Consider the following 26,140-nt stretch of genomic DNA (forward strand, 5'->3'; position numbering starts at 1 on the left):
CATATACTTTCCTTAGCATTGCTGCTCAGAAAATAAGTATCCATCAGCTCAATCTTAAATGACTCTATAAGGTAGTTTTATAAACCAATGGCCAGCTCCATTATGTTTACTTTACTGCAGTCTACCTTAGCAATGCAGCAAAATAGAGGATAATCTACAAAGTGCTTGATTATGTCATCAAAGTTTGCACTGTAATTCAAAGCATTTCTACTGAAATGATGACATGCACTGAGTATATTCACTTTGGGCTTTATTTGTTTAATAATAACTAAATTATTGAAGGTGTCTGCATTGTATTAACCTAAAGCTGGTTATGAGGATAGAAAAGTGGTCAAATATTTTTCTAACATTTATGGACATACGTGTGACTACAATACAGAATACCACTGATCCTGTGATTCCATTGGGAGGACAATGAATATGTATTAAAATATTTTAACCATGTCTTGATTAGTACCTTTTGTTATGCGGGGTATCATACCACAATTTAATATAATTGCATCTAAAACTATTACTCTTTGCAATTGCAGATCCCCATGGACCATCCTTCACCATTGGAAAGGCAGTATGGTTACTCTGGGGCTTGGTATTCAACAACTCTGTGCCTGTGCAAAACCCCAAAGGAACAACCAGTAAAATTATGGTGTCAGTTTGGGCCTTCTTTGCTGTCATTTTCCTGGCTAGTTATACTGCCAACTTAGCTGCATTTATGATTCAAGAGGAGTTTGTTGACCAAGTGACTGGACTGAGTGATAAAAAGGTAGGTCTTGTGCCTTAAAAGATATTAATGTCTATTCTTCATAATCCTTGTACAGATCTGTACCCTGTACTAAAAAAACTCTGAGCAAGATAATCAGTTGGAACTGTATTATTTCTTTCCGAGTTAAAAACCCAAAGCATGAAAATATCTGACTGATTTCCAAGTCTTTGTATTGCCTTTTAAAAAGTAACTGCATTAATTAAAAAGTACATTAATTCTGCGATGGAAATCAATTTGTGTTAGATTAAACGTGATGCCTCGCCACCCTGTAAAAGCTTGAAAAAAAAGTAGAAAAGTCAGCTTGAATGCATGGGAGACATTTGAAATGATTTAATCATCTCCGTGTAGAACGTTAATAGTTTATTGATAAAATATTCATAAAACCAGTAACTATCCAGCAATTATCTGAAAAAAAAGTCAATGCACTTGGAAAAAAAGTCTTTTTGATTTCCATATAGCATGGATGGAAGTCCAGATTTAGAGTGCTGCTAGCATAGGTAAAGAGGAACATTAACAATCCATGTAAGTTCTCTGTAGACATTTGAATATTTTTCTCTTATAAAATGGAAAGAGTAAAGTTGAGATGTAAATTACCTGGAATAAGCCACATAATATTGAATGTGGAAGTGGCTGTCTTGGATTCAAGAATTTCTATGAGACTTCGATTCTGCAGTAGAGAATTGCAGATACATTGTAGAGAAATGACAGCTCACTTCACCTCTACAAAATTTCACACAAATTGATGAATTATAAACATATTATTACTCCTTATTTTTCAAACTGGACTGAAAAATATGACTTGAATTTCTTCTGCTGAAAGTATATGCAAACTCTTTGCACTTGAATCTTTCAGTAATTGTCTAATAAACCAGAAACCTAGCAACTATTTATTTGCTGTTTAATTTGAGTGACTGTTTTGTAGTACTGATGCACAGGGGGATTGAAGCCCATTTACAGCATTATTGTTGTGAAGGATACGCACAAAGCGCATTAAGGGCACGCTGTTGTCAGGTTTCTGCCCAGTTGTTTTAAAATGAAACTAAATATTGACACTGAGAAGTATTATTTCAACAGAGTGTAGCACAAGGGAGAACTTCACAAGGGATTTATTTCAAAGGACAGAATTTAAAAGAAATTGTTATTAAAAAGAAGCAATTCAGATAGACTCACGTCTATTTACTGTTTTAACGGGTCTCGATGACTGGCCTTTGAGTGATCTGAGTTATCAAAGCATGACTTACAAGCATGGCTAGGGAGAAGATGGATAAAAGGAAACAAAAACAAACAAACCTGAAAAAAAAAAAAAACAAGCAAAAACTTTGAAAGAATATGAATAGAAACACCTCTATTTAAAAATAATATATGTAGTAAGAGATAGCTAAAAGATTTTCTTTTTTTGCAGATTAAAAAGATAGATTTGAAACATTCTTTGTCCTCTTTCTGATGAAAACATGTTCTGGGAAGTTGTATTTGGGCAGGCTTTAGCTTACACCTGCATTAGGAGCAGAACAGTTCAGGAAAACTCTGACCCTTGCTGCAAACCAAGCTGTTCCAGGCTAAAGCCAGTGTGAAGAGACAGGATTGCATATGAGTAAAATTAATTTTAAATCAGTAGCATCCAGAAGTTCACCAAATTCTGGTTAAGCTGGCAAATTTCAACATAGAAAAGGAGCCAGAGACCTAAATATTTGTAATGGTTGAACATAATTTTAATCCCTAAACCTAAAGTTGCCCTTTCCTATCTGTATTAGTTGAATTGGCCTTCACTAACTTGTGTGTGGTTGGGAAACTGGTTTGTTATTATTCCACTTTCCTCATTTTCTTATTTCCACAACTGAAAAGTCATGCTCTTTTTCCAGTGCTGCCAAGCAATAAAGCATTCCCAATTAGAGCTGCAGGGGTTTCTCGATACTCCATACCTGACAGATAATACAAAAGCCAGGAGAATAGGTATCTCTGAGCAGTCACTCTCAGTCACACTCAGCACTGAGTAACTTCCATCCCAGGAATGTGTTACATCAGCATCCATTCCCTGGTTTTGCTGAACACGATAACATGCTGCTTACCTTTCTTGGCCATAAGACCTCTTGATTAAACTATCATCCTCCATAATGTCACTAATAAACTTCTGAGTGCTGTGTCATCTGCGTGTCACCCAGAAATACATGGCACAGCATGTACTGGAGTTACTAAGGGTGGGTGTTCATAAACTCAAATGATTCAGAAGATGAGAGGAAAATTATGTTTTGACATCTTTGTATATGTAAAAGATTTCTAAAAGCTTTGTGTTCTTAAAAAGGTACAGAAAATGAGTCCAAAGGTATCCACTGAAGCTGGCTCTCATAGAACTTGCTTCTTTTGAGGCCATTTATACCTTTTCATCTGAAGAGAGACAAAATCATTAAGAGCATGGCTGATGAAATAGCTATGGCAACCCTTTTACCCCAGCCCGTCTCTCCACTTTATTGTCATACCCTTCATTGCCTTTTGAGACTCGTTGGATGTAGATATTGAATGGTGATTATAATAATAATCTTGAGGTCACCAAGATGCTCCACTATGATTTCTCTGTTCCCAGATCTCTCGTCTTATACCCCAGGGTTAGGAACTGAGCTTGCAGAATGCTTGCTACAGTTGAAATTCCATGAATACCAATTTGCATCAACAGCAGCCATTTTTACATGTCTTGAAATTGATGCCCATTTTTTATATTATATTTATATATAATTATATTTATATATATATTTATATTATTTATATTTTCTCATCCAGTTTTATTAATTGGAAAATTTGTATCTGATATTAGGAGTTATTGGAAGGCATCTCACTGTTTCAGGGATTAATTATCTGAATAGTTAAATAAAGATAATAGCAGACTGCAGCTGTATCAGTAGGATCTCTGGACATAAATTTAAGAGCAGGATTTGCCTCAGTGCCACATAGTAAACACAAAAAGGAGAGAACAAATATAGTCTAAGAACCGTGACTGGTGTAGAGTGTAATTTTAGTGCGTAGGTCAATTAGTATGTGCAAGGTAGTAGCAAAGTAATAATTTAAGTAGTAGAGCTGTGAAATGAGAAAAGTGAGATATCCGTTAGCCGCATGAATAGAGAAAAATAAAGTTCATTTCTTTATGCTTTGTCAAAATATGCTTAATTAAAATGAAGCGTTTAATTGTAGTTCTTTAATGTGAAAATATTGCTGCAGCCATAATTTCACAGTCAGGCTTTGATGGAATGGAAAATACTCCCACTTTTTGTATAACTCTGTTTGTATTCTCTTTCCAAATTGGCACTGGATCCTGAAAATTCTTAATGCCCTCAGACCAAACTTCAAAAAGAGGAATATTACACATGTAGCCCAAAGGAAGCAGCAGCTGTATAAATATTAGCTTCTCTTGCAGCACAGGGTTTGTAGATGACTCTTTAACTTCAACAGCAAAAACAGAGTGCATTTTACCATGGAATTCACGGGTGACTGCTTTTATCAATGCTCAATTGAATCCCCTTACTAGCCAATAGTTCCTCTAATATGAATGGCATTTCAAAATTTATTTCTTAAAGAGACATTTTAACTTAATTCTGAAGTGTCAGTGGTGCTCAATGGGAGATATTGAAATGACATGTACATAATTTTCAAGTCTAGTAGCAAGTGTTGGAGTGATATTATCTTAAACTTGAGTGTGCCCTGAGCTATTGCTAACCCTGTTGAGTAGTCCATGGCTGGCCTGTTTGTGCTGATGCAATAGTGATAAGAGAGGGTAAAACTGTAGAATAATATCTACTTGCCCTTGAGCAAATGTGTAAGAGCTCCAGAGACCCTCTACATGTCAAGTGATGTAGCTGCTGGAGCCTTGGAGAAGACACAAGAACTGTTCTTCCCGCTGAATCACAGGGGAGGAAGGGAAGCCAGCCCTCACTCTTTGTGCACCGGCTTCCTGCATCACCTCCAGAACGGTGTGTTAGGCTCTGTTTGGGGTGTGAAAATGATCCTTTTCCCTTGGCAACCCACCATGTCTCAGCTGAGATGAAGGTGTGAAATGACTATCAACTACGGTTGTTATATACCAGCGAGTCTGCCTGGAGTTTGGGTTCTCTAAGGACACACTGGCAGATGGGGAACATCTTCCAGAATCTCTCTTCCAGTTTCTGTGGTTCTTCCATATCACAGTGCACAGAAGAAAGTCTTTTTGAAGTGGCATATCTGTGCTGTTTTTAATTTGCATGTAGATGTTTCTCTGTAGTTCACCCAGCGTGAAGACAGTTTCTGATATAATAGAGCTGAGTGTGAACCCCATACATTTGCCTAGAATAAATTTGAGGAAGCCTATGTGAGATTTTTATTTTCTACCTGAAATTGCCCTGGTAGCTCTTTCTTGCTTAAGTTACATCTCCATAGGTGCATATTTTGAGTGCCTGAAAGATCCTGATTTTCCTTTTTTCTCTGTAGTTTCAAAGGCCACATGATTATTCACCTCCTTTTCGATTTGGAACTGTCCCAAATGGCAGCACAGAAAGGAATATCAGAAACAACTATCCTGATATGCACCTCTACATGACAAAATATAATCAAAAAGGAGTTGAAGATGCCTTGGTCAGCTTGAAAACTGGGTAAGCTGCTTCTGTGGGTTTTAAGGAACACTGTAGACTTTACAAATACTGAGAGAGATTGATCTGTGCTTGCTGTGGTACTGAACAACAATCTCAGGCATTGTATGTACTTCATGGCTTTTCTTTTATTTCCAGCCACATTGTGCTGATTTCAGAAAAGAAAATGAGTGTCCATGATTTGCATGACTGTTTTTAAATTGCGTGGATGCTTTGATGTCCAATGTGCTATAGATTCCAAATGCAAAAAAGGTATTACTAAAATTTAAATAGAGGGGAAACAGCAACGCCTGCATTTGGGACTGAGCTCAAAACAGATAATTATTTGTATGGACCCTGCTTATCTTCTCAAGACTATTCCATAGGGATGTGTTTTCATTTCTGACTAAGCTTGTTTGTCTGCTAAGTGTGCAACAACCTGACATTTCTTTTCATCCTTCCATCCTTTCTGGCATTCTTTGGCCCTATATATTTGCTGTCAGATCTGAAGCCTTGGCTTTCATCTCCATAAAATCTGTTGAGATGATATCGTCTCATATGTAATCTAATCTTACTTCTGATAACGTTGGCAAATGTTCTGGAAAATACGGCTGTCCATCCTTAAGCTCTGAGATTTACACTGGAGTGCCTTCCATTCATTTTCCTCACTGAAGCAGCCCACTGTACTTGGTTGGTCAAGAAGGCTGAATTTGCATTTTAATTCTGAAACATTTTCCTGATTTCTTCCTTTCCCCATCGTGATTTTTTACCAGATTGCAGATTGTTTCACATTTTCATGTAAAGTTTGCCCTCATCCTTCTCTACGTTACATCAAGCTCTTTCTTTCCCTACTTCACTTGAGCCCGAGTATGAATACTTTGGGCCCCAAGGAGCCATATTGCTACTGCTCTTCTGAGGATGACATCTCTCCTTTCACAAACTGCTTTTTTCCCAGCCAATACACCTTTTCTGCTTTCTTTTTCAGTATGTCTGAGTTCTGATTACTGCTATTTCATTTGTTTTCATCTTTATCTCTCATCAGAGCTATTCTTTTACTTTTATCTGTTTTTTTCTTTACATCAGCATCAATGGTTGCATTCAAAAAGCAATTTTTCTTCCATATCATGCAGCCTGCTGCTTCTGCACAGCTTATTGAAGATGAACTATTTGGTAATTATACAGTCATAGAGCACAAACCTGGTAAGGACTTGCAAAGATTGTTTGCTTGATACTGTCTGCTGCAAGTCAAAATAATCAGTGCCTGTGTTCCTCCTGAAGAATTCTGTATAACCTTACCTGCTGTAATCCTTTGCTGTGGGTTGGAGTTGTTGAGTTTGTATGTAGCGCTTCCCTGTGTACAAGTGTCGACTGCTGTAAAACTCTCAAGAGGAGAAATGTAATGGCCATATAATCAAAGTGATTTCAGTGTTCTCACCCATGCCTTGGCACATTTACACTGGTGCACTGACTAGAATTTACCTGCTAGTGGCTGAAATCACAAAATGTCATTGGTAGGTTATTATCCTATGGTAGAGCTAAAATGGGAAGCTTTCATTGTCTATTCCCCAACACTGATGAATCCATCTAATTTTTTTCTTTATTTCCTTCATTCTCCTGGAAATTAGACTGCAGAGTGTATCTTGTTGCAAGCAAAGTGATGGCCTCTCTAACTGTTGCCGTTTTCCAAGAGCATATCAATGTGAAGACTTTATTTCAACTTCATTGCAAAAAGCTGTCAGTATAACTCGTTTTGGGAAAATTGCAGTAATGAATCCCTTGTGTTCCATGGGCAAGCAGTCTCTTGCTATACAGCTGCAGACCCCTTTGCTGTCGTTAATGTTTTTCAGTTTTTATTTGTGGCCACAGCTGTGACTATCTACTCAAGAATTTGATGCTAAACTTTCCTTAGGTTTCCATCTGCCTTCCTGCTAATGACTGCAATGTTTGCTGATTTATATAATCAAGGTTAGTGCCTTATTCCCTCATTGTCTGTGGCATACTGGCAGAAACACAAAGCTTTTTATAAAGAATGCCATGGTGACAGCAATTCTGCAGGGCTCTTGGCAGGTATGGCCATACATACAGAGGATTATCAAACTTGAACAGTCCAAGGAAGATATTTCTGACCTGCAGATGTGCCCTGAGCTGTTGGCTGCTTTGATAGAGACAGGTGACTTGTCTGCTCTGTTCCTCAACATTTTTAATGACATCATTACTATGATGCTAGAAGAAACACCTGAAAGCAGCTAATCTGACAGTGTGAGTGGCACAAAAAGTTATTCCCCTCACTCCTACAAACATTCACATCTGAAAACAGCAATATTTTTTTCTTTTATTTATTTATTTAAGCATGCAATGTTTCTAAGCAGAGAGGAAGTGCAAGAGAAAACCCCGGAAGGCTCTGATGTCCTTTTAACCCTCAGTCCCTAAGCTTATTGGCCTGAATTGGATTTTTGTTGTGTTTATAATGCTTATAAATCGTGTCCACTTCACAGCTCTGTGCACTGATCTTCGCTGAACAGATAGATGCTGGTCAGAGGCTGTGCTGGCAGCTTCTGCAGTGTTTTGCAGGCACAATCAGGAGGCAAACATCTCCATTTCTGTCAGCTGGAACACAGTTCAGATTGTGCCCAGCAGGTCTTTCTCTTAATTGCATCAGCCAATTAAAGTGGTGGTGTACCTAAAATAAAAATAATTAAAACAACGCTTGTCTTTTGGGCAGCCAACTGACATCTTTGCTTGGTTACAAGCCCAAGTTTTTTTTTTTCCCATCTTTTCATTTTATTTTGCAGAAAATGTTACCAAGTTTTCATCAAAGGAAAAACCTCCTAGTTTCTATTCTCTCTGTGGTTCATACTTCTTCACCTAAAAAAGAGGAGTTAAATTATGAGAGAAATTACCTATCTGAGAAAAAATTATATCTGTGAACCTTTGATAAAAAGCACAAGTTCTTCATCATTCTTGTGGGCAGATAATTGCAGCTTGCAACCGGAACTCAAAGAAACATTCAGCAGACATAAATTTTTAAACTTTTAATCTAGTGGTTGAATATTTTCTGACTGGTTCTGACTGACAACTCTTCACAGTATTTGCAATTGAGACTCTTCATGCTTTCCTTTGACTCCTAAAATTACTACAGGTAGAGCAATTCTTTTAACTCATTTTGAAGAAATTACTAAATGTGGTTGAGTTGGAGGAAAAAAAGGAAAGGTCAGTAGGCAGCTTAACTGCCACCCGTAATAACTTCTTGCAGCCCTTTTGGATAGCTGTTATGAAACATGAAGAGAGAAACTGCTGCACCACAGGTACAAATCTATGCAAATGAATTTTAAAACAATTTATCAAATTCTTAACATGCAACTGTCCTTCCAAGATCACGATGTTTTCTTGCTTTTGTTATGGCCAGCTCATCAAATCTGTCTACTCCCTGCCTTCCAAAAGATCTGTAAACAGAATTAAGAAATGTAATGCAACTGAAATAACCTTTTTTCTGATGGGTGATCCTTGTTCCAATCACGTTTTTAAGGTATTATTGGAACCACAACCAGTAGTTCAATTTCAACTTTATACTGACAACAGTGAAGAGGGAGTATGGTTCCCCTCCTTCAAAATAGCCTCATAAGGTCTGAAAGCTTCAGGGATCATTTAGAATACACAGTGTTCACCTGTTAATGAATCTGAAACTTCTCAATTGGAAAAATATCTTCCTGAGTCTGAGTCAAATAACGGTCTGGTAGGAACTACTGTGCTGTTCCAGAGGACTCCAGCAGCTGAGGTTGGTTCTTACAGGTTTGGATGATGAGGAGAATAATAAAACTGGAATTTAGATGGTTATTAGGATCTCAGAAAGCACTCACTGAAATGTCTATGGAAACTCATACTCCAGTGGTTCCACATTATCTATAAGCAGAATCAGAAAACATCATGTCCTGTAAGCTGGGTCACATCATCAGGTTCTTCTTCATGGCTGTAAGATTAATGTTAATCCCTAACAGCTTATCCAAAACAACTTGCCTCTAGGAAAAATGTGGTTTATAGTCATTTATTTCTAGTTCCATTACTCAGTACCTGAATGCTTTTCTGATTTTTTTTTTAAATTTTTTTTTTATTATTCTAAAAAGATTACCTTCTGTTTCTGTATTACTTTTTTCTTAGGTAATGCAATTATCTACCTAATGTCTTTAATAAAAACTGGAAATAAATGAACAGGTGAAAGGAACTATATTCACCTAACCCCTCTTCTTTTGAGAGGAACCTATTCTAAGTTTTAATACTCTTTTGATTTGGGGATGAGATCAGGTGCTTGGTGAAATGTGCTGAATTCATCCTTCATTATGCTATTGTAACTGGGACAAAACCTTTAATCTAAAAATATATTCCCCTTACTTGACTTTTCAAATTTTGTGTTTTTATAAACCGATGCTTTGCAAGCATTGCTTGGCTGCTGAGACCCAAAGTGGGACACAATATTCCACTGCTTTAAGTACTCGTCAAGGCATGCATCATTTTCCATTATTTTCTTACTGAGGGAAGTGCTACAGGGCCAAGGAAGGCAGGTGAGTGGAGGATGGGGAACATGAACTCCTGTGAGTTTGGGGAGAAAATGTTTGCTCAGGTAACTACAAGCATGTTGTACTGGCAGGTTCACAGCCTGAGGTTCCCTAACAGGTAAGGTAGAGCCCCCACGATCTCTCAAGTAGTGCAGCATGGTGTTGATGTCTTCAAAAGCCTGCTCTTCTATGTTTTGTGCCTGTGTTTTCTGTGTGAAGATTGAAGTGAGGACAGCGAGATCCATTCCCTGCTAATGAGTTCAGCATTTAAGTGGATAAAACTTGGTTAACCTGCGTTGTGGTGGTAGGTGGCTGTTAAATTAGCTCCTGTTGAATTGGTAATGTCAAGATGTCAAAGAATCCATCCAGCGTATGTGAATTTAAGATCTGAGCAGAGCTTCTGAATGTGTGCTGTAGGATAAAGTCTCTGCGGGTGATAAAGTGCCATCAGATAGCCTGAAATGCTTCTTTTTTTTTTTTGTCAAAACTGGGTAGAGGAAATCATCAGTTCTTCATGCTAAAGGTTAAATATCTGCTTCTCTTGCTCCAGTAATGCCAAAATGTCACGTTAGAGCACTTCTATTGAAACCTCTTCTTCAGAGTAACATTCCTTTCCCTGATTGCTGTGCCACTACATAGTGACCTTTTGGCATTAGACTCCTGGATACAGTTATTGAGATGCACAAATGAGGTTGTGTCTCTCACTGTGCACTCTTGACATACTTCCTTTTATCCCTAAATCTATCATATATTGCAGCCAGTGTTTCTGCACTTGCAAAATGCATTTGCTGCCTTTCCAACAGTGGTATCTATGACCTCTAAAATATATGCTCATGTTTAATCCTGCCTTACGCAGCTACGATGTTTCTTGTTGGTTTTTCTTTTTCCCCTAAAATCAAATGAGAAATGCTATTTTGCTACTCATAAATGAATCTGTTTTGCAGATGATGTCATTTATTCTTAAAAGCATAAAGCTGGAAAGTGGTGGGATTTTTTGCAGAATGCTTTGAAAATGAGCTCTATATCTAAAATCCATTTTATGAGACAAAGCTTAAATAAGTGTTCGTGGGGATGGGGAGGATGAGAGGGTAGAATACATATGATGTTAAAACTATTGTTTTGAGGATTCACTGACTTGTAAGTCTGATTCTTGTAACAAGAAAATAATTCTGAATATTTTCCTTTGAAAGGACAGGACTGGAGTCTTAGTAAGCAGGTATCACGCTCTTTGTAATGATCTTTTCAGAATAAACCAGAAGGTGCACATTTAGGTTAAAAGATAATTCAAAAATAATGTAAAAATCATAAAGAAGCAGCTGTCTACAGCAAAATTCAGAGCACGATAATTGCTGTGATTCATGTATTCTATGCGTTCTGTTCTTATGTAAGTCAAACCTGAGCTAGAAGCTATACACAGGTTTTCTATTGCTGTGAAAAGAACATATTTGGAGTGTAAAAAAACATAAGGAAATGAGAATGAGAAAAATAGATTCTGAAGTTAATGTCCTGAATCTGACAGGTGAACCCTCCTGTTTTAGCAGGAAATTAATTTTGCTGTAGATATTGCATGTTTGGATTTACTATTTTTTGCATTATTTGAAAACTGGAAAAAGTGACTTCAATCTTGCTCCAGTTCCAATGATTCTCAATGCAAACACAATATTATTTGTTCCATAGATGTCCGTGAATGACAGTAAAGAACAATGAAGAAAAAAATAGGACTGCATAAAAGCATCCGTCTCATTTTCTGAATACTGCAACACAGGTCGTAGTAGGACACAAAGTAATTGAAAGAGGTTGATTTCTGGTGCGCTTGATTACTGCTCTGTGTCTGCAGAACTACTGAACAGATTGTCATTTTAGATTATTCCATTTTCTTTCCATCAGAGAAACAAAATCCCTGAAGGATCGTGTAGTTGGCTAAGGAAGCAAAATAACATTTTCCAAATGAATGATACTTTTATTCTTGAGGAAGAAGCCGTAACTAATAAAGAGGCATTTTCCTAATCCTGCTTTTCAATTTCCATCACATGAATTTGGTGAAAAGTGTGTGCAAATGGAAAATGACTTACAGTGGAAAGCTGTTTTCAGCTTTTCAGAAACTATTCTTCTGTACCTTTTCCTCTAAGCTGAATTTTCTTTGCACAGGCATTTTTTTTTGAATGTGTACAGCAGCACTTTAGAGAATGAGTTTTTGCAGTAGCTATTCTGATTTTTCAACTCTTATGCTTCTTGGTGACTTGTAAATGTTTAGGTACAAGACTGTCCTCATTTCTTTTTCACAGATCTCATGCTTCAAGTTATAGCATTCGGTAATGTTTTGGGTTATTTTAGAACTATTCCAATTCATAATTTTCTAACACTGGCTGTTCTCTTATGCTGTACAATCTAAAGTTCTCCCCACCTTCCAGTCTTCTCTGTATTTGGTAAGCAATGAAGGACACTTGCCTTTGTAAACTTTCTCACATAAATATTCCAAAATCTTTATTTTCTCTTTAATTCAGGATTATTGCAGTAGTTCAGAGGAATTCTACAAACCTGCCAGTTGCTCTGATAATTCATACGACTGTAATCCTGTTCCTCTGTGTTCATCAAAGAAGCCTGCCATGTTTGGCTAGTCCACGGCAGCTATAAATCCAGTTTCTATTGTTCTCTTCCATCTTCTTCTAATTCTTAGCAGTTTATTTAAACCTACGTAACGTGAGAACGCTTTTCGCCCCCTGAAGCAGCTGCACTGAAATTACAAGTTGATTGATTCATCTTTACCTGCCTGAGGTTTGTGCACGGCTCTGAGCCTTTCAGGCTTTCTGTCTTATCCTGGAGCTAATGCTCACTGCCAACCTCTGCAAACAACTGGGAAAGAGTCATATTTTTCGACTTTCCTAGATTTTGCAGCCTCAGTTTTCATAAGCCTGTCTTGAAAAAATATTTAAAGTTGTTTGAAAATTCTTCCAAAATCAGTGTGTCAGGAAGTCTACCTTCTCATGATGGAAGAGGCTGTTTGCCCTCACTATGAGGTTTTCATTTGTGGCTTACTCCCTGCCCACACTCCAGGGGCACATCGTGTTCTGAAGCTGTGCTTTGCAAGGAAAAGTGCTTCAGTAATCAGCACATGGTGAAGAGATAATTAAGCCTTGAGAGGCTATAAGATTTATGTTGGAAATCGAGAAAATATATTCTGAAAACGAACTTGTATTTGTAGAAAGCAAGACTTTTTTCAGAGCAATCAAAAAATTGATTTACAGCTCAGGCATTGGGCAGTAATGCAGAAACCTTCAGCCCTCAGCCTCTGTCAGAAAAGTACCTCATGTCTTTAAATCATTTTACATAATGGTATTTTTTGTGACCTTCTAGACATAGCAGAAAGTCCCCCAAGGTAAAGCTGTCTGTGCATTCAGAGCTTCCCTCCTTCCTCACTGTGCACCCACTGCAACTGATGCCGTGCTGCATGGGGAAGATGGAAAGGGTCTGCTGCCAGTGAGCAAAATTGTGTCATGCTTTTCTGTCCCAACATGTTCCTTGACTGCTGGAAGACAAGCTGCATATAAAGAGAGTGATTTCTAAGGCAGCACAAAGCTTTGACTGGAAGTCTTTAGCAAAGGTATCTTTTTTTTTATTTTTGACTGTGTCTGGAAGAAGAGCTGATGACTATATTTTCTGTTTGCTAGCATACATACATTTCATATGCTTACACTGCAAAAAGTAACAATAAATTGCAAAATAAGCAGACGCCAAACTTCAGAGCATGTTGTAATTGTGGCAGTCTTGCTGCCACAGCATCACTGCCCACCAGGAGGAGCACGGCCTGCCGGTACTCGGCCTGATCCATGGCATCTCTGGGCTGGAGTTGTCCTTCCCCTTAGATAACTGCAGGGCTCTGAAACCGTGAGATCAAAGTATGGTCATTGTCTGCTGAAGATTAGGAATGTTATAAGTATAGGAACATTATAAGTGTTAAGAGAGTGGCAGACTTGTGTGCCTACTCAAAACACTGTCAGGCTTCACGTTGCAGGCCTCAGGCATGACCTCCTCCCCAGCCATCCCACTTCTGTTGCCCTTGGCACTAGGCTGCCTTATCTCATTTACAGGCTGAGATTGTGACACATCACCTTCCAGATGCTTAAAAATTGTTTTTTCCATATTAAACTATCCTTTCTTAAGAAGGAGCAGTCAGATTTTTAACATTAATTGGCTTGAACTAGGAATTAAGTCAACTGAGATTTAGAGGAGAATGGGGAAAGAAAGGAAATCATGACCTGGCTATTTCTTCCAGTGGTGGAATGAGCCACCTGTTGATTCTTCAAATTAACTATCTCACTAAATTTGATTTGATGACTTGGATGGTGACCATTGAGTGGATATCGTTGAAGGGGAGAAATAAAGTGCAGAAAGAAGTGAGAGAAACTTTGCTCTTCACTTTTTCATCACACCCAGAAACCTCATTCTTTTCTGGTGTAACAGGAAACAGATACATTTTTTATCTCCAGTGTCAAAGTTCTGCTATCTGATCTGCAAAAGTTAGGCTTCTGTATCACTCTGTTGATTAAATATTTAAGAACAAACATTGAATTTTGTGATGTATAGAAGTGTTCTTCTCTGTCAGTAGCCAAAATCTGATTTGCCTCCATCTTGCTCTGATCTGGGAATATAAATGAAAAGCCTTATCACTGAATAACAGCTGAAGATAAGCGACAAGTGTGACTTCAAACCCTGAACAGCCACGGAATTCATAACTGGTACGGACTGCGTATGGATACAACAAAACTGAAGTTGATGCCCTTGTATGTGTTTGTGCCACGGTGAATTTATTTTTACAATTCCCTTTCCATGAAGACAGAAGACAGGACCCAACTGTTTATAAACATCATTCTGCCAGACTCTGTCATCTGCATCCCTTCAGAGCATTTCAGCATTGCGCCGTAGCAATGTATTGCAGTTCTTTGGAGGCATGGCGCAGTGGGCTGAGGTGCCAGGAGGGCAGATGGGTGGTGAGCCTTCCTTCCACAGCTGTGGAGCCAGCTGTGTTCTGTGTCCTTCCCACTCCCCTGACTCCTAAGGGATGTTTTAAAGAAGTAATAACTTATTTAGTTCATAATTGCCTCTGTATTCTGCTAGGTATTTTTGTGTTACACATCTTAAATATTTTGGTTATGGATTTAGGGTAGTAATAAAAAACATACCTAAGTTTTGTCTTTTTTCTTTTAAATATTGTGTATGAATTTCTGTAGGTGTGGAGTGTCTTTGAGTTTTCTGCTGGTAGGTGAATGCCTTTCAAAATGGCCTTGTCTGCATATATGTGCACTTCTATTGGCTTCATCTGTGAAACAACCATGCCCAGTTATACCTTACTCTTGCTTAGTAGTGCTTCTTAAAAATTATCCATGAAAGGTACCTTCTCGTTTCCTTTCCTTATTGATTTTCTGTTTCCCTCTGTTTAGTTGTGTTAGCTGTATATCTTAAAGGATCAGATCGTTCCATTCTTACATTGTAGGTAGGCAAGATGAAAGACCTGAATTTTTACACAAGTTCCTTTACTCCTGCTGTGTTTCAGGTACACAAATAGTATATTTGGAACTTCAAATGATAAATAAATAAATATTTATGATAGCTTTAAAGTATAATTTAATAGCTCTATCATATATGCTTTGATGCCTTCCTCTGTTTTAGCAAGGACTTCATTTCCACCTCATTGTTTATTTTTGGAAAGAAAGATAAAGAGTGTGTTAGGAAGACTGGTTAAGCCACAATTTCAGTCTTATTCATTATGTCATAATTGAATTAAACAGTTCTTGTAGATTTTATTCAGTGTTCTCTGTCATCATTTCTGTTGTATTTGGAGATCATTTTGCATCTCAGTATCTTTATTATCCATGCTGGGATGCAAAGATACAAAGACAGCAGGGCAAGACATTCTGTAGCTTGCTTTCTCCTGCTCTCAGTATTTTTTAACCGCATCCCTTAAAATAGAAATGCAAAACTATGTGTCCTACTTTCCCCTCACAAAAATAGATGCCTTTTGTTAATTTTAGATACAGCAGAGCAGGATATGTAATTAATGATATCAAAGAACCCATATGATATTCAACAGGGTCCTAACATCAAGGACAAAAGAAGTCTGACAACAGCTGTCCCTAATGATTTGGTTTGTAAAATGTTTTCTTTTATTTCAGGAAGTTGGATGCTTTCATCTATGATGCAGCAGTGCTGAATTACAAGGCTGGAAGAGATGAAGGCTGCAAACTTGTCACTATAGGCAGTGGATACATCTTTGCCACTACTGGCTATGGAATAGCACTTCAGAAAGGATCACCTTGGAAGAGACAAATTGATCTAGCCCTTCTTCAATTTGTTGGAGATGGTAGGGACCAATCTTTATTCTTTCCTTTTTCTGTATATGCAAAGTTAATTCAGTTTTAATAGCTCTGAGTGAGGAGTTTCATTTTTGTAGACAAGTTATCTTTCATTGTGGCCAAGATTGCTCTTCTATACCTATCTTGTAGGTAGAGGAATTAATGTGATTATTCTCGCTGACAAGTTCTTTGAGATCTTCCTTATGGCAAGAAGAGAGATAGACTAACTAAAACTCTGGATGACTATAACTTGTCTTAAAATCCTTTGACTGTAAGTGACGAAAGGCCTCCCTCAGATCATTGTGGAGTGTGTTACGTTATGATTTTGAGTTTTTTACATAGATACATATGTTAACTTCACATTTCTTTGAGAAATAGAGGGTTTCATAGGAGAAGAAATGCACTCTTACAGCACATCATAGAGTAAATTTTTGTATTAGAGGACAGTTTAAATTGTCAATTGGACCTTAGCATTGTGGCCTCCTGTTCAATAAAAAACAACAAAAATACTCTAGACACTGATTTTCAAACTGGAGACAGTGAGTGTGTTTGTCTTCCAGCATATGGATTTTCTTTCTATTATAAGACTAAATCTCTGAAAGAGACGTAGTCATCATTACTGATGGATTTTGTCTGGTTTATAAGGAGGAATACAAGTGTCACCATTATTGATCTGCTGGATTTAGAGAGGCTTATGGAATAAACATTGCTTGCTTCTGCTAAGTAATGAATATATCACCCACACTGACTAGGTTTCAAGCTAAGGAATATTCTTTTATGTAGTAGGAAATAACTGGCTGAAGTCTTTGCTTTCTAATTTCTGAGTACTTTGTGCATAAAATATTTTTTCTATTTTTGTAACAGTATTAAGAAGTGTTAGGTGCTGTAATTCTGACCCTTTGGAATAGGGAGACAGAATCACAGAAGTGAAATTATGTGTCCCAAACTAAAGGAGTAAAAGCTGGCACAGCCAGAAAGAGGATCTGAGGTCTTTCTCTTTTATGAGCAAGCCCCTCTAGATGTTGCCAGAGAACATCACTGTGACTGTGATTCTTTTCACCTTGCATTTTTTTCCTGTTTACTCTTTCATTATTTTTGATAACTTTCCTGTTCAACAAGAAGAAATGAAATGCCAGGGAAAGAAAATCAATGAAATAGAAGGTAAATTATTTCAAGCTGTTTCATTAAAAAAAACAAAAAAACAAAACAAAAACCTAAAAATTGTAAATTTTATTGGTAATGCTTTTGTACAGATCAGTTTGTCTCCTGGTTATAGGGAATAAACAAAATGGATAGGAATGAAGAGGGAAAAATCTTATCGTGTATTTATGCTTTGACCTGTGAACTTACAGATCATGTGAATGTTCATCTCACCAAACCATTTTTAGTAGCTGAAAATAAAACAATTGGGTTGTCTACAAAACCTGATATTAGAACTTCCATAGAAACAATTTACAGAATAGCATTTGATACACATAGCTTGTCATGAATGAGAACCTGTCATGAAAGTTTTGCTCCCATGTTCACCAACGTTTAGATTACTTCAGAAGATAAGCAAAAGCTTTATCTGCACAAGCCACATGTATTATGAAGGGGACATTTTTTGTGTGGTATTTTTCAGTACCTTTAGACAGCATTCTGAACAACCCTGGAATGCTAAAGTGATCACTTTCTCTTTTAACAAATCTCTAACCTATGGTTCAGCAAACTGGGCACTATGTAAGATGATAGCGGCTGGTCATATAGGATGGGAGTGATTAGGTATGTTTCTTTTAGTCCCATAATTCTTTGCTGCCTCAACTCATTTCACTGCATCATAGATCTGGATGATAATTTTCAGAATTATATATATGTGTAAATACAAAGATTAATGTTGAGGTTGAAAGTTCTTCTACTGCTTTGTAAAGTATACTATAGGTGAGCTGAAACAAAACACCAGGAAATTAAATGTAAAGAATTATTGCCTAGAACTCTCATGACCTGATATTTGTAAGCAGGGTTTAACTTCAGTAGTTTGATGAACAATCTTTTTTGCCATGAACTTATATAACTCTGTTTTGATGAATCAGAAGGAATAAATTCAGAGTTCAGGCCAGCGTCATTTTGCTGTATCACTGAAAATCACTTTGAAGTTTTCCAGACTAAAAGCAAATATGTCTGGGGGGAAAGTTTCATCTTAGGATGAAACTCCTGGGAAATCCATGCTGAAGTCTGAATGAGGCTGGTTAAGTAAATAAGCATACAAAATGAAAATAGAAATACTTCTTTCACATGTGTTGTCTCTGCTGATTTTATTATGCCTATAAAGCAACAAAGTGGCTGGCAGTGTTGAATCATTATTTGGTATATGTAATAGAATATTTATCTCTATGGAATAGTTTCATTTAATGACTGTAAATCATAAATTCATAAATGTAAGAAAAATCCTAATTAGTTGGAAAGATGCAATTTATTTATATGATTGCTATGTTAAGGAGTGAAAGAGAGAACCTTTTGGATGATACTTGCTAGATATTTGGAGAAGAGCATGTCATTCGTTTAAAAGATTTGTTTAAAAGATTACAGAAATATAAAGATCAATTTCATTTCTTCTTTTATATTTACCCCATTCTGAGATCTTGAAATGCGTTTTTAGAACCTTCTGTTTCCTATGTAGGACATAGGTTTGTGTTAGATATAGCTTAAACCTTAGACTGAGTGTATTATTTGTATCTATGTGAGTTGGGTTCTGACACTAAGGACAGTTCTGCTGGGTGGACAGATTATACTGCCAAATGACAATTACATTGGTAAAGTGGAAAGGAATCAGGCTATAGGACGCCACATTTATTATTCTAATGAAGAGAAAAAGGGAGGTGGGGAAGGAACATGGAAAGGAGTTGCCCACGAATTTGAAGAATAGAAAATATCTGCAAACACAGTTATCCCCGAATTGTTTGATCACTTGGTCTGTGCAAGTTTGTATACATTGCTCACTTCATTGGAAGTTGAGATAAGTATGATTTGTTATTAACGTTAATTACTTTGGATCACTGAGCCTTTTTAAAATACTGAGTTAGGAGTTTCTTTTTCTTATATAAATGATACAGGTGAAGCAAATTAGTGAGTGAATTTTCAGTTTTGTTCTGACTGTTTGTAAATCACATCTCATTATCTGTGCAGAATTGCAACTGACAATTAGAATCTGTGCTTTCATTTGAAATAGTGGATCATCAAGGTAATTCTCTAAAGTGCTGCTTGTGCTTTTTTATTTACTTAATTTTTTTGCTTGCTGTAGTCGCAAGAGGAGATTTTCATTTTTTTAACTGAGAAATAAAAATGTTTCTACTGACACACAGAGGACTGTTCCTCAGTCTTCTGCTGAGAAATAGAAGCACTCAAAGATTCCAAAGCAACAAAAATGATACAGCTGCTGAGAAACAGCACCATCATTTTGTTTGGATCTTTCGCCCACAACAGCAGTGATGTGTCAGAACAAAGATGTTGTGCACTGGGGAGTTGCACGATACGTGCTTTGATTTCTCTTATGAACCTCTGTAAGGAGCAGCTGGGAAGGCTGACACGTCCAGTATCTAGCATGTTACCTTAGAAGCTGTCAACTGCTTTTTTAGTGTGTTAGCTTGCAGTTTGGTAAGTTCCACGTATGCTCAAACACACCGGCTGAGTAATTCAACACGTCTATAACTGTTAAACTGCTGCATGGCATTCATATTCCTCCAGCCTTCAACATTACAAACCTTCAGCCAGCTGCTCTAGCTTGGGCCGAGCGGTGTGATGTAAAGCAAAGCTGTACTTCAAAAAGTATACTGCAGAGTGCCTTGCAAGATGTTGCTTCTGAAATCTTCTACAGTGTCATGTGTTTAGGGTTTGGAGCAGAATCACTTTTGTTTCTCTTCTCTGTCTTTTGCATTTTTGAGTAAATGAGATTATTGCACTGCAAAAGACAAAGTTGCTTTGGGATTAAGAGAGTAAAAGGGCTTCAGAGAGTGGATAGGATAGCAGGAAGCCTTTAGCTGTGTGGATAAAAGACACATGCATGCAGAAATAGCTGGAAATGGGAGACAGAAAAATGCCACATAAAGAGGGCAAGGATGGAGAGGAGTGGGAGAATATCAGCCAGTTGACAAGATGGAGCTCTGAGTGCATGTGAGGGATTTGTAACCTGTTGTGCTACCTGCAGGCTGTGAACTCAGTTCAACAAGAGATCTAGGAAGAGATTGCCAGGAAAAGAAGGACAGATTGTATAGCTGTATTAAGCCTATAACCCTTAAAGCAGTAACCTTTAGAGCAATTAGAAACACAAAGATGTAAAGAAGAAAACTGGTTCTGGTTTAAATTTCTTCAGAGTCTGTTATCCCCTTCCTAATACCTTTAAATTCTGGTTAATCTTTATGTGGTTTTTGGATAGCTCAATGCAGCAAGAGTTATTATCCTGCTTCCCACTCCTTAGGGGCAGTAGGTAACTGTGGAAATAAGATTTGCCCCCATACATCTGGAAGAGGAAAGCGCTTTGCTATTTTCTTTCTTCACATTTTAGCATAAACCTTCCAAATCTCAGTTATAAGGAAGTGTAGCAGAGTGATTCATGCTGGCTGTTAAAAACCAAGAAGGAAATACGTATGTGATTATATGGACATACTTTCAGTGCGTGCTGCTTAGGCAGAATACACCCACAATCCCAGTGATTTTCTGTTTATATATTTAGTGTCCTCCTTAAGCAGTGGGTGGAACAAATGTGACTGGAGAGTGTGAGTGTATAAGAGGAGGCTGTTTGTGTAGCTGAACAGGAGTGAGAGGGATTGTAATATTGAAAGTCGTGCTTAACGGTTTTGTTAATTCATCTGTCACTAATAGGGGCATACAGAGTACAGTCATTAACTCACCATAAGTTTATCACTATCAGTCATCTGTGTTCCTCTTAGTACATTTACAAGGGGAAATAACTCAGAAAATTCCCATGGTAAGAGATTGTTTTAGGGGTTCCAAGCTGAATTCAAGAGGTCGTGGTGCTTTTATATAATATCTTTCATGCAGTGCACTGTATGGTTCACATAACTAGGTCAGATTGAAACTGATGAGCTTATTGAACCAAACACACATCAACCCATTTGGCTTCTGACTCCTCTGTTCAGGGTAAAGAGCCTCTTATGTTGGGGTCTGCAGATGATGGAATGCTGCCTTCCTCCTCCGGCGCTGGTGGGAGCTGACACCATTGTGTCTGTCTCCAAATTGAAAATTTCACTGTTGTCCACTGTGAAAAGCAGATGATTGTGTGAGCGCAGCCACTGAATTTTGAACCTTATGTCCTACATTTGCCCAATGCAAACATACGTATTTAACCCCTTTATTCAAGACCTACAACTTGTATATGTTGATTTTCTATATTCTTTGCATGCTTGCTCCTCAGGCTGAGGAGAAAAAACTCAGATTAGCACTATTTGCAGTTTACTGGCAGCCTGTGGCTTTGCATGCTCTGCTGTCACATGCACTGTGACCTGTGCCACAGTGACCTCCTCCTGTGCTGCGCCTCGTGCAGTCCTGGGGTGTGCTAAAACCAGAGGGCTGCTGTAAATCACCAATAGAACAAAACAAAATTCCATTATTACTATTATTTTTGGAATCCAGAAGGGATATGAAATAGATTTCTTCTCTCTTTGTGTAAGAATAATTAAATAGATTAAAATTAAGGTAAGAACTTGATGGAAAAATTCCCCCAGAGTAGGTAAGCAGGTAGCTGAGGCAGCCTGTGAATCATCAGTGATTATCTCCAGCATTCCAGGGAGGATGGGAAGAAGCCTATGGGGTTAAAGTAGAGTGGAAAAACACCTGACTCCCAAGGAAAAAATTAATAACTCTGTGAGCTGAATAGGCTACAAAGCATATAAAAAATTAAAGCACAGTGTTTAACATTTTGATCATTTGAGCATAAGAAGAGAATCAGAATAAAGCGGTAGATTTTTCACTTATAGTTGTTGTAAGATTATTGCATGTTGCTAATCTGATAGATAGGTTTTTGCAGAGAATGTGGCGAAGTCAAATAACCAAATTGTAAATATTTCACAAGGAGCATTCCTGTTTCCTTTTCCACTTAGTCGGGGCTTTGACTGTCACTGCTGTTTGTAAATAGCTGCTTACTCTTCCCTCCCATAACTTTGATTTAATGGCTTCTTGACAGGCATTTCTCATGTGTAGAGTCAATTCCAAAGTCATATCTCTGTAGTTATTATTTCTTCCATTTCCCTCCATGAAACACCCTGTCCAAATTCCTGCTAGTGTCTGCTCCCCGCTGGGAGCTGGCTGAAAGCAGCACAGCTTCTAATAGCATGCAGTGCCTCGGACTTGTGTGTGATATTTTGGACTGCCACGAGTCTGTGGTTAGTCTGGCTGTGCTCCCATGTCACGCTGAAATCCAGCCCAGGTTTGGCTTGCTTCCCAAGAGTGAAGATTAAAGAAAGGAAATCATGCTTCAATTTTGGGGTGGTTCTACCAGGCTGAAGCTCTCCCCAGTACTGCACTGGCTGAGGCTTTTTGGTGCTGCTTAGCAATTCTGGGGAGGAGGGTGAAAGTGCTGTCTTGTGTCTGTGGGCAAAGAGATGGAGGCACTACCAGGGCTGCAGTAGCACTTCTGATGTCTGCTATTTATGAACTATGGAAGAGCACAATTGGTTTTGGCATCAGGAAGATACAGGGTTAGATTCTGCACTCTCTGTCCTCTTTCTCCACGCTCATATCCTCAGGAAGAAGGGGGAGAGGATGCTCAGGTGCCATTCAAGTTTCAGAGGTCCCATTTCCTTTACTAAAGTGGGGCAGCATGTTAATTTTGTAACTTACTTTTAAAGTAAGCAGCAAAGAAGGTTATCATCATTTTTGTTCTCTTTTTGGATGTAATCATAAAACTTTGTGCTTGTTTATTTCTGGCAAGTGTTTAACTAGGGAGCTATTACAGTGATAATGAAGCATTTTTTCTTATAACCAAGTAGGAGGAACACATCAGACAAATGTTGAAAAGCTGTTCTTTCCCTTAAAAAACATACAGGTGGAAAAGTTACTGCCAAACTACTTTTCTGTACGTGAATTTGGAGAATGATGGCTTATGTAGGCTGGGGTTTGTGGGGCTTTTTGTTTGTTTGCTTGCTTTTGATAAATAATGTGATTATCAGTATGTGTGCTTCCTCCTGGATGCAGGTATAAATGTGGGGGGTATAAACGCCCCCACACTTTATTGATAGATTTACATATACATGCACCTGAATGCCAGCCTAATCTGTCCATTTCTAGATAATATCATTTAATAAACATGACAGTCCAATGATTCATAGTGCTTTAGGATCTGTAAAATTGTACTGCATTACTTTTAGCTGCTAATTATCAGTCATTTCTGTCACTATCAGATATAATGAAAGGGCTCTTACAACAGCAGGATCTGTGAGACTCTGGGATGCTTTGTTCTTCACAGATTACCAGGGCACTGACACTTAACTCAGACAAGCCCAGTTTGTTTCCTTAGTGATGTTTTTGGAAAGGTTAGTGGATTATCAATAGTCACTTCAGTTGTACAAGCCAAAGGGAAGAAACACATGGGAAACTAATGAAAAAGAGGTTTAAAAGTCCTCCCTGAATTTTGTTATGAACTGTAAAAGGGCACAGCAGTCAAATCAAATTGATGTTTGACAGTCCTGAGAGATGTGCATTTTCATGTGGGAAATAATGAGGGGTGATTGTCAGAGCTTCAGCTACTAACGCCCAAACAAGAAATATCACTGTCTTTGGACTGGAATTTTTTTCTGTTCCAGAGCCTGTGAGTTTTATTCAGAGACCCTGGGGAGGGCTTGAAAGATGGACCCTTATCCTCAATGGAGCGATCCATGGAGGCTTATCATGTGTATATAAATACCAAACAAATCCAGATGTTCCAAGATATAGAAGTGCAACAACCCCAAATAGCTCTGTGCTGATTGTGCAATATCCATACTGTTACAATTAATAATTTATTGTGCTTATTTCCTGGATTAGAAGCCTTTTAAATATTCATTAGAATTGACTTTCTTCTTAGGGGATGTGCTGAGGTGTTTTGAAGATTGAGCACTGTCATTTGGCAGAAGTCACATGGCCTTTGTCAGGTGTAGAGGTTCAATTCATGCTTCAAGCACAAAACTAAACTCAGAATTAACTCGACACTGAATGATCTCTTGCAAATTTGTGAAGTGCCTTTCCTGAAATGCCCCAGTACTTGTCTTTTCTGCTTCAGTATTTCCTTCATATTCCCTAAGAACCCATTTCTCTATTACAGTCTTGCTTTCCACTTCCAACTTACGCATTCAAATTATCTGTGGGCTGCAGCTTTCCTATTGCCCAGGCACTCTGTCCTTTTAAAATTCTCTTGTACAGCAAGTCATTGATCTTTGAGTCTGGCTTGAAGGTAGCTGAAAAGTCAGTATAGCTTTTAGTCATTTTTTCCTGATCTTTACTCCAATGCTGTGTGAATTACAGTATAGAAGGTGCATTTCCTAATTCCTCGGCAAGGATTAGGGATCAGTAGCATGTGAATTCTTACCCCAAATGGAAGCTATATCCTGAAATGTTTTGGCCATCTCTAATGCCTGCAGTATTATCTAGACAGAAATCCATGCCTATTATTAAAAATAATAATAGATTTACTCAGCTGACTGTATTCCAGAGAGAGTAAAAAGACGTATGTATGCATTTGCAATGCTACAGAAAGTAGAACAGCAATAGTGTTTGAAAATATCATCTGTTGCAATATGAAAAAACAATCTTTGCAGTAAAAAATGCTATTTCTTGTGCATCTCTGTCCATGTTGGGAGCTGCTCCTAAATGATAGCATCCTTCATCAAAGGCCAGATCTCTTCTGGGAAATACAGATGCTAAGACTAACGATATGCAACAGAGAGAGGGAGCTGATCTGCTTCCCTAGTTTTAAGTAAAGTAAATGGTTTAATTACAGTAAGATGCTGTGTAGCCAGAACCAGAAAACAGGACTGCTCTGTTTCAGATGTGATGGTGCTGTTTGTTTTCCGGGTGCTGCTCAGGAGGCAGCAGCAAAAGGCCAAAGGAGACTCCATGAGAGCAGTGGTGGGTGGGGAGCAGAGAAGGGTGTGCATGACACAGCCAGAGGGAAGCTGAAAGGGAGCATGGAACAGAAAACGAATTGCATCTTCTTTTTCTAAAGTGCTTGTAGAAAACAAAGTGATTGAAAACAAAATCTCTGGATCAGTTTAGGTATTAGTAAAACACAGCCACGAGAAGAAATATGATGGATAACTGCAGCAGCAATGGCCCAGTGCAGCATCCAGGGCAGCCAAATGCTGAACCTTGCTGTTATTGCTTATGCTGATCTTGATAATTTGTCATTTAATCTTTTTTGATTGGATTTTCTGTGTTTCATCATCCAAGACCATCTGTCTGAGTTAGGAGACTGGTGTGTAAAAAACATAAGGGATCTGTGGATGTAAACTATATGCACACATAGGTGCATGGAATGTAAGGTCTTTAAGAAGGCTCACAAATGAGGCTTCACAAATGAGGCATCAAAAGGTGATGCATTTTTCAGCTTGCAAAGATTTTCTAATATTGTGACAATTAATTTTTTGCATTCTAATGATTTTGACTCCTTGCTCTCCCTAGGGGAAATGGAAGAGTTAGAAACCCTGTGGCTGACTGGTATTTGCCACAATGAGAAGAACGAGGTTATGAGCAGCCAGCTGGATATAGATAACATGGCAGGAGTGTTTTACATGCTTGCAGCAGCCATGGCACTCAGTTTAATAACCTTTGTCTGGGAGCACTTATTTTACTGGAAGCTTAGATTCTGCTTCACTGGAATCTGCTCTGATAGACCAGGATTATTGTTCTCAATCAGCAGGGTTAGTATTC

At 38.0% G+C, this 26,140-nt stretch overlaps 1 protein-coding gene across 1 annotated transcript in view; it reads left to right on the forward strand.

Annotated features, from left to right (window-relative positions):
- GRIN2A (glutamate ionotropic receptor NMDA type subunit 2A) overlaps window positions 1-26,140 on the forward strand; it is a 133,050-nt gene that overhangs the window by 93,987 nt on the left and 12,923 nt on the right. The window contains exons 10-13 of the mRNA XM_015877139.2: window positions 531-760; window positions 5,210-5,370; window positions 16,067-16,254; window positions 25,892-26,130. Coding sequence (XP_015732625.1) covers window positions 531-760; window positions 5,210-5,370; window positions 16,067-16,254; window positions 25,892-26,130 — 818 coding nt within the window. The remainder of the gene's footprint in view (window positions 1-530; window positions 761-5,209; window positions 5,371-16,066; window positions 16,255-25,891; window positions 26,131-26,140) is intronic.

This window comes from Coturnix japonica, chromosome 14, assembly GCF_001577835.2.
Source record: "Coturnix japonica isolate 7356 chromosome 14, Coturnix japonica 2.1, whole genome shotgun sequence".
Taxonomy (NCBI): Eukaryota; Metazoa; Chordata; class Aves; order Galliformes; family Phasianidae; genus Coturnix; species Coturnix japonica.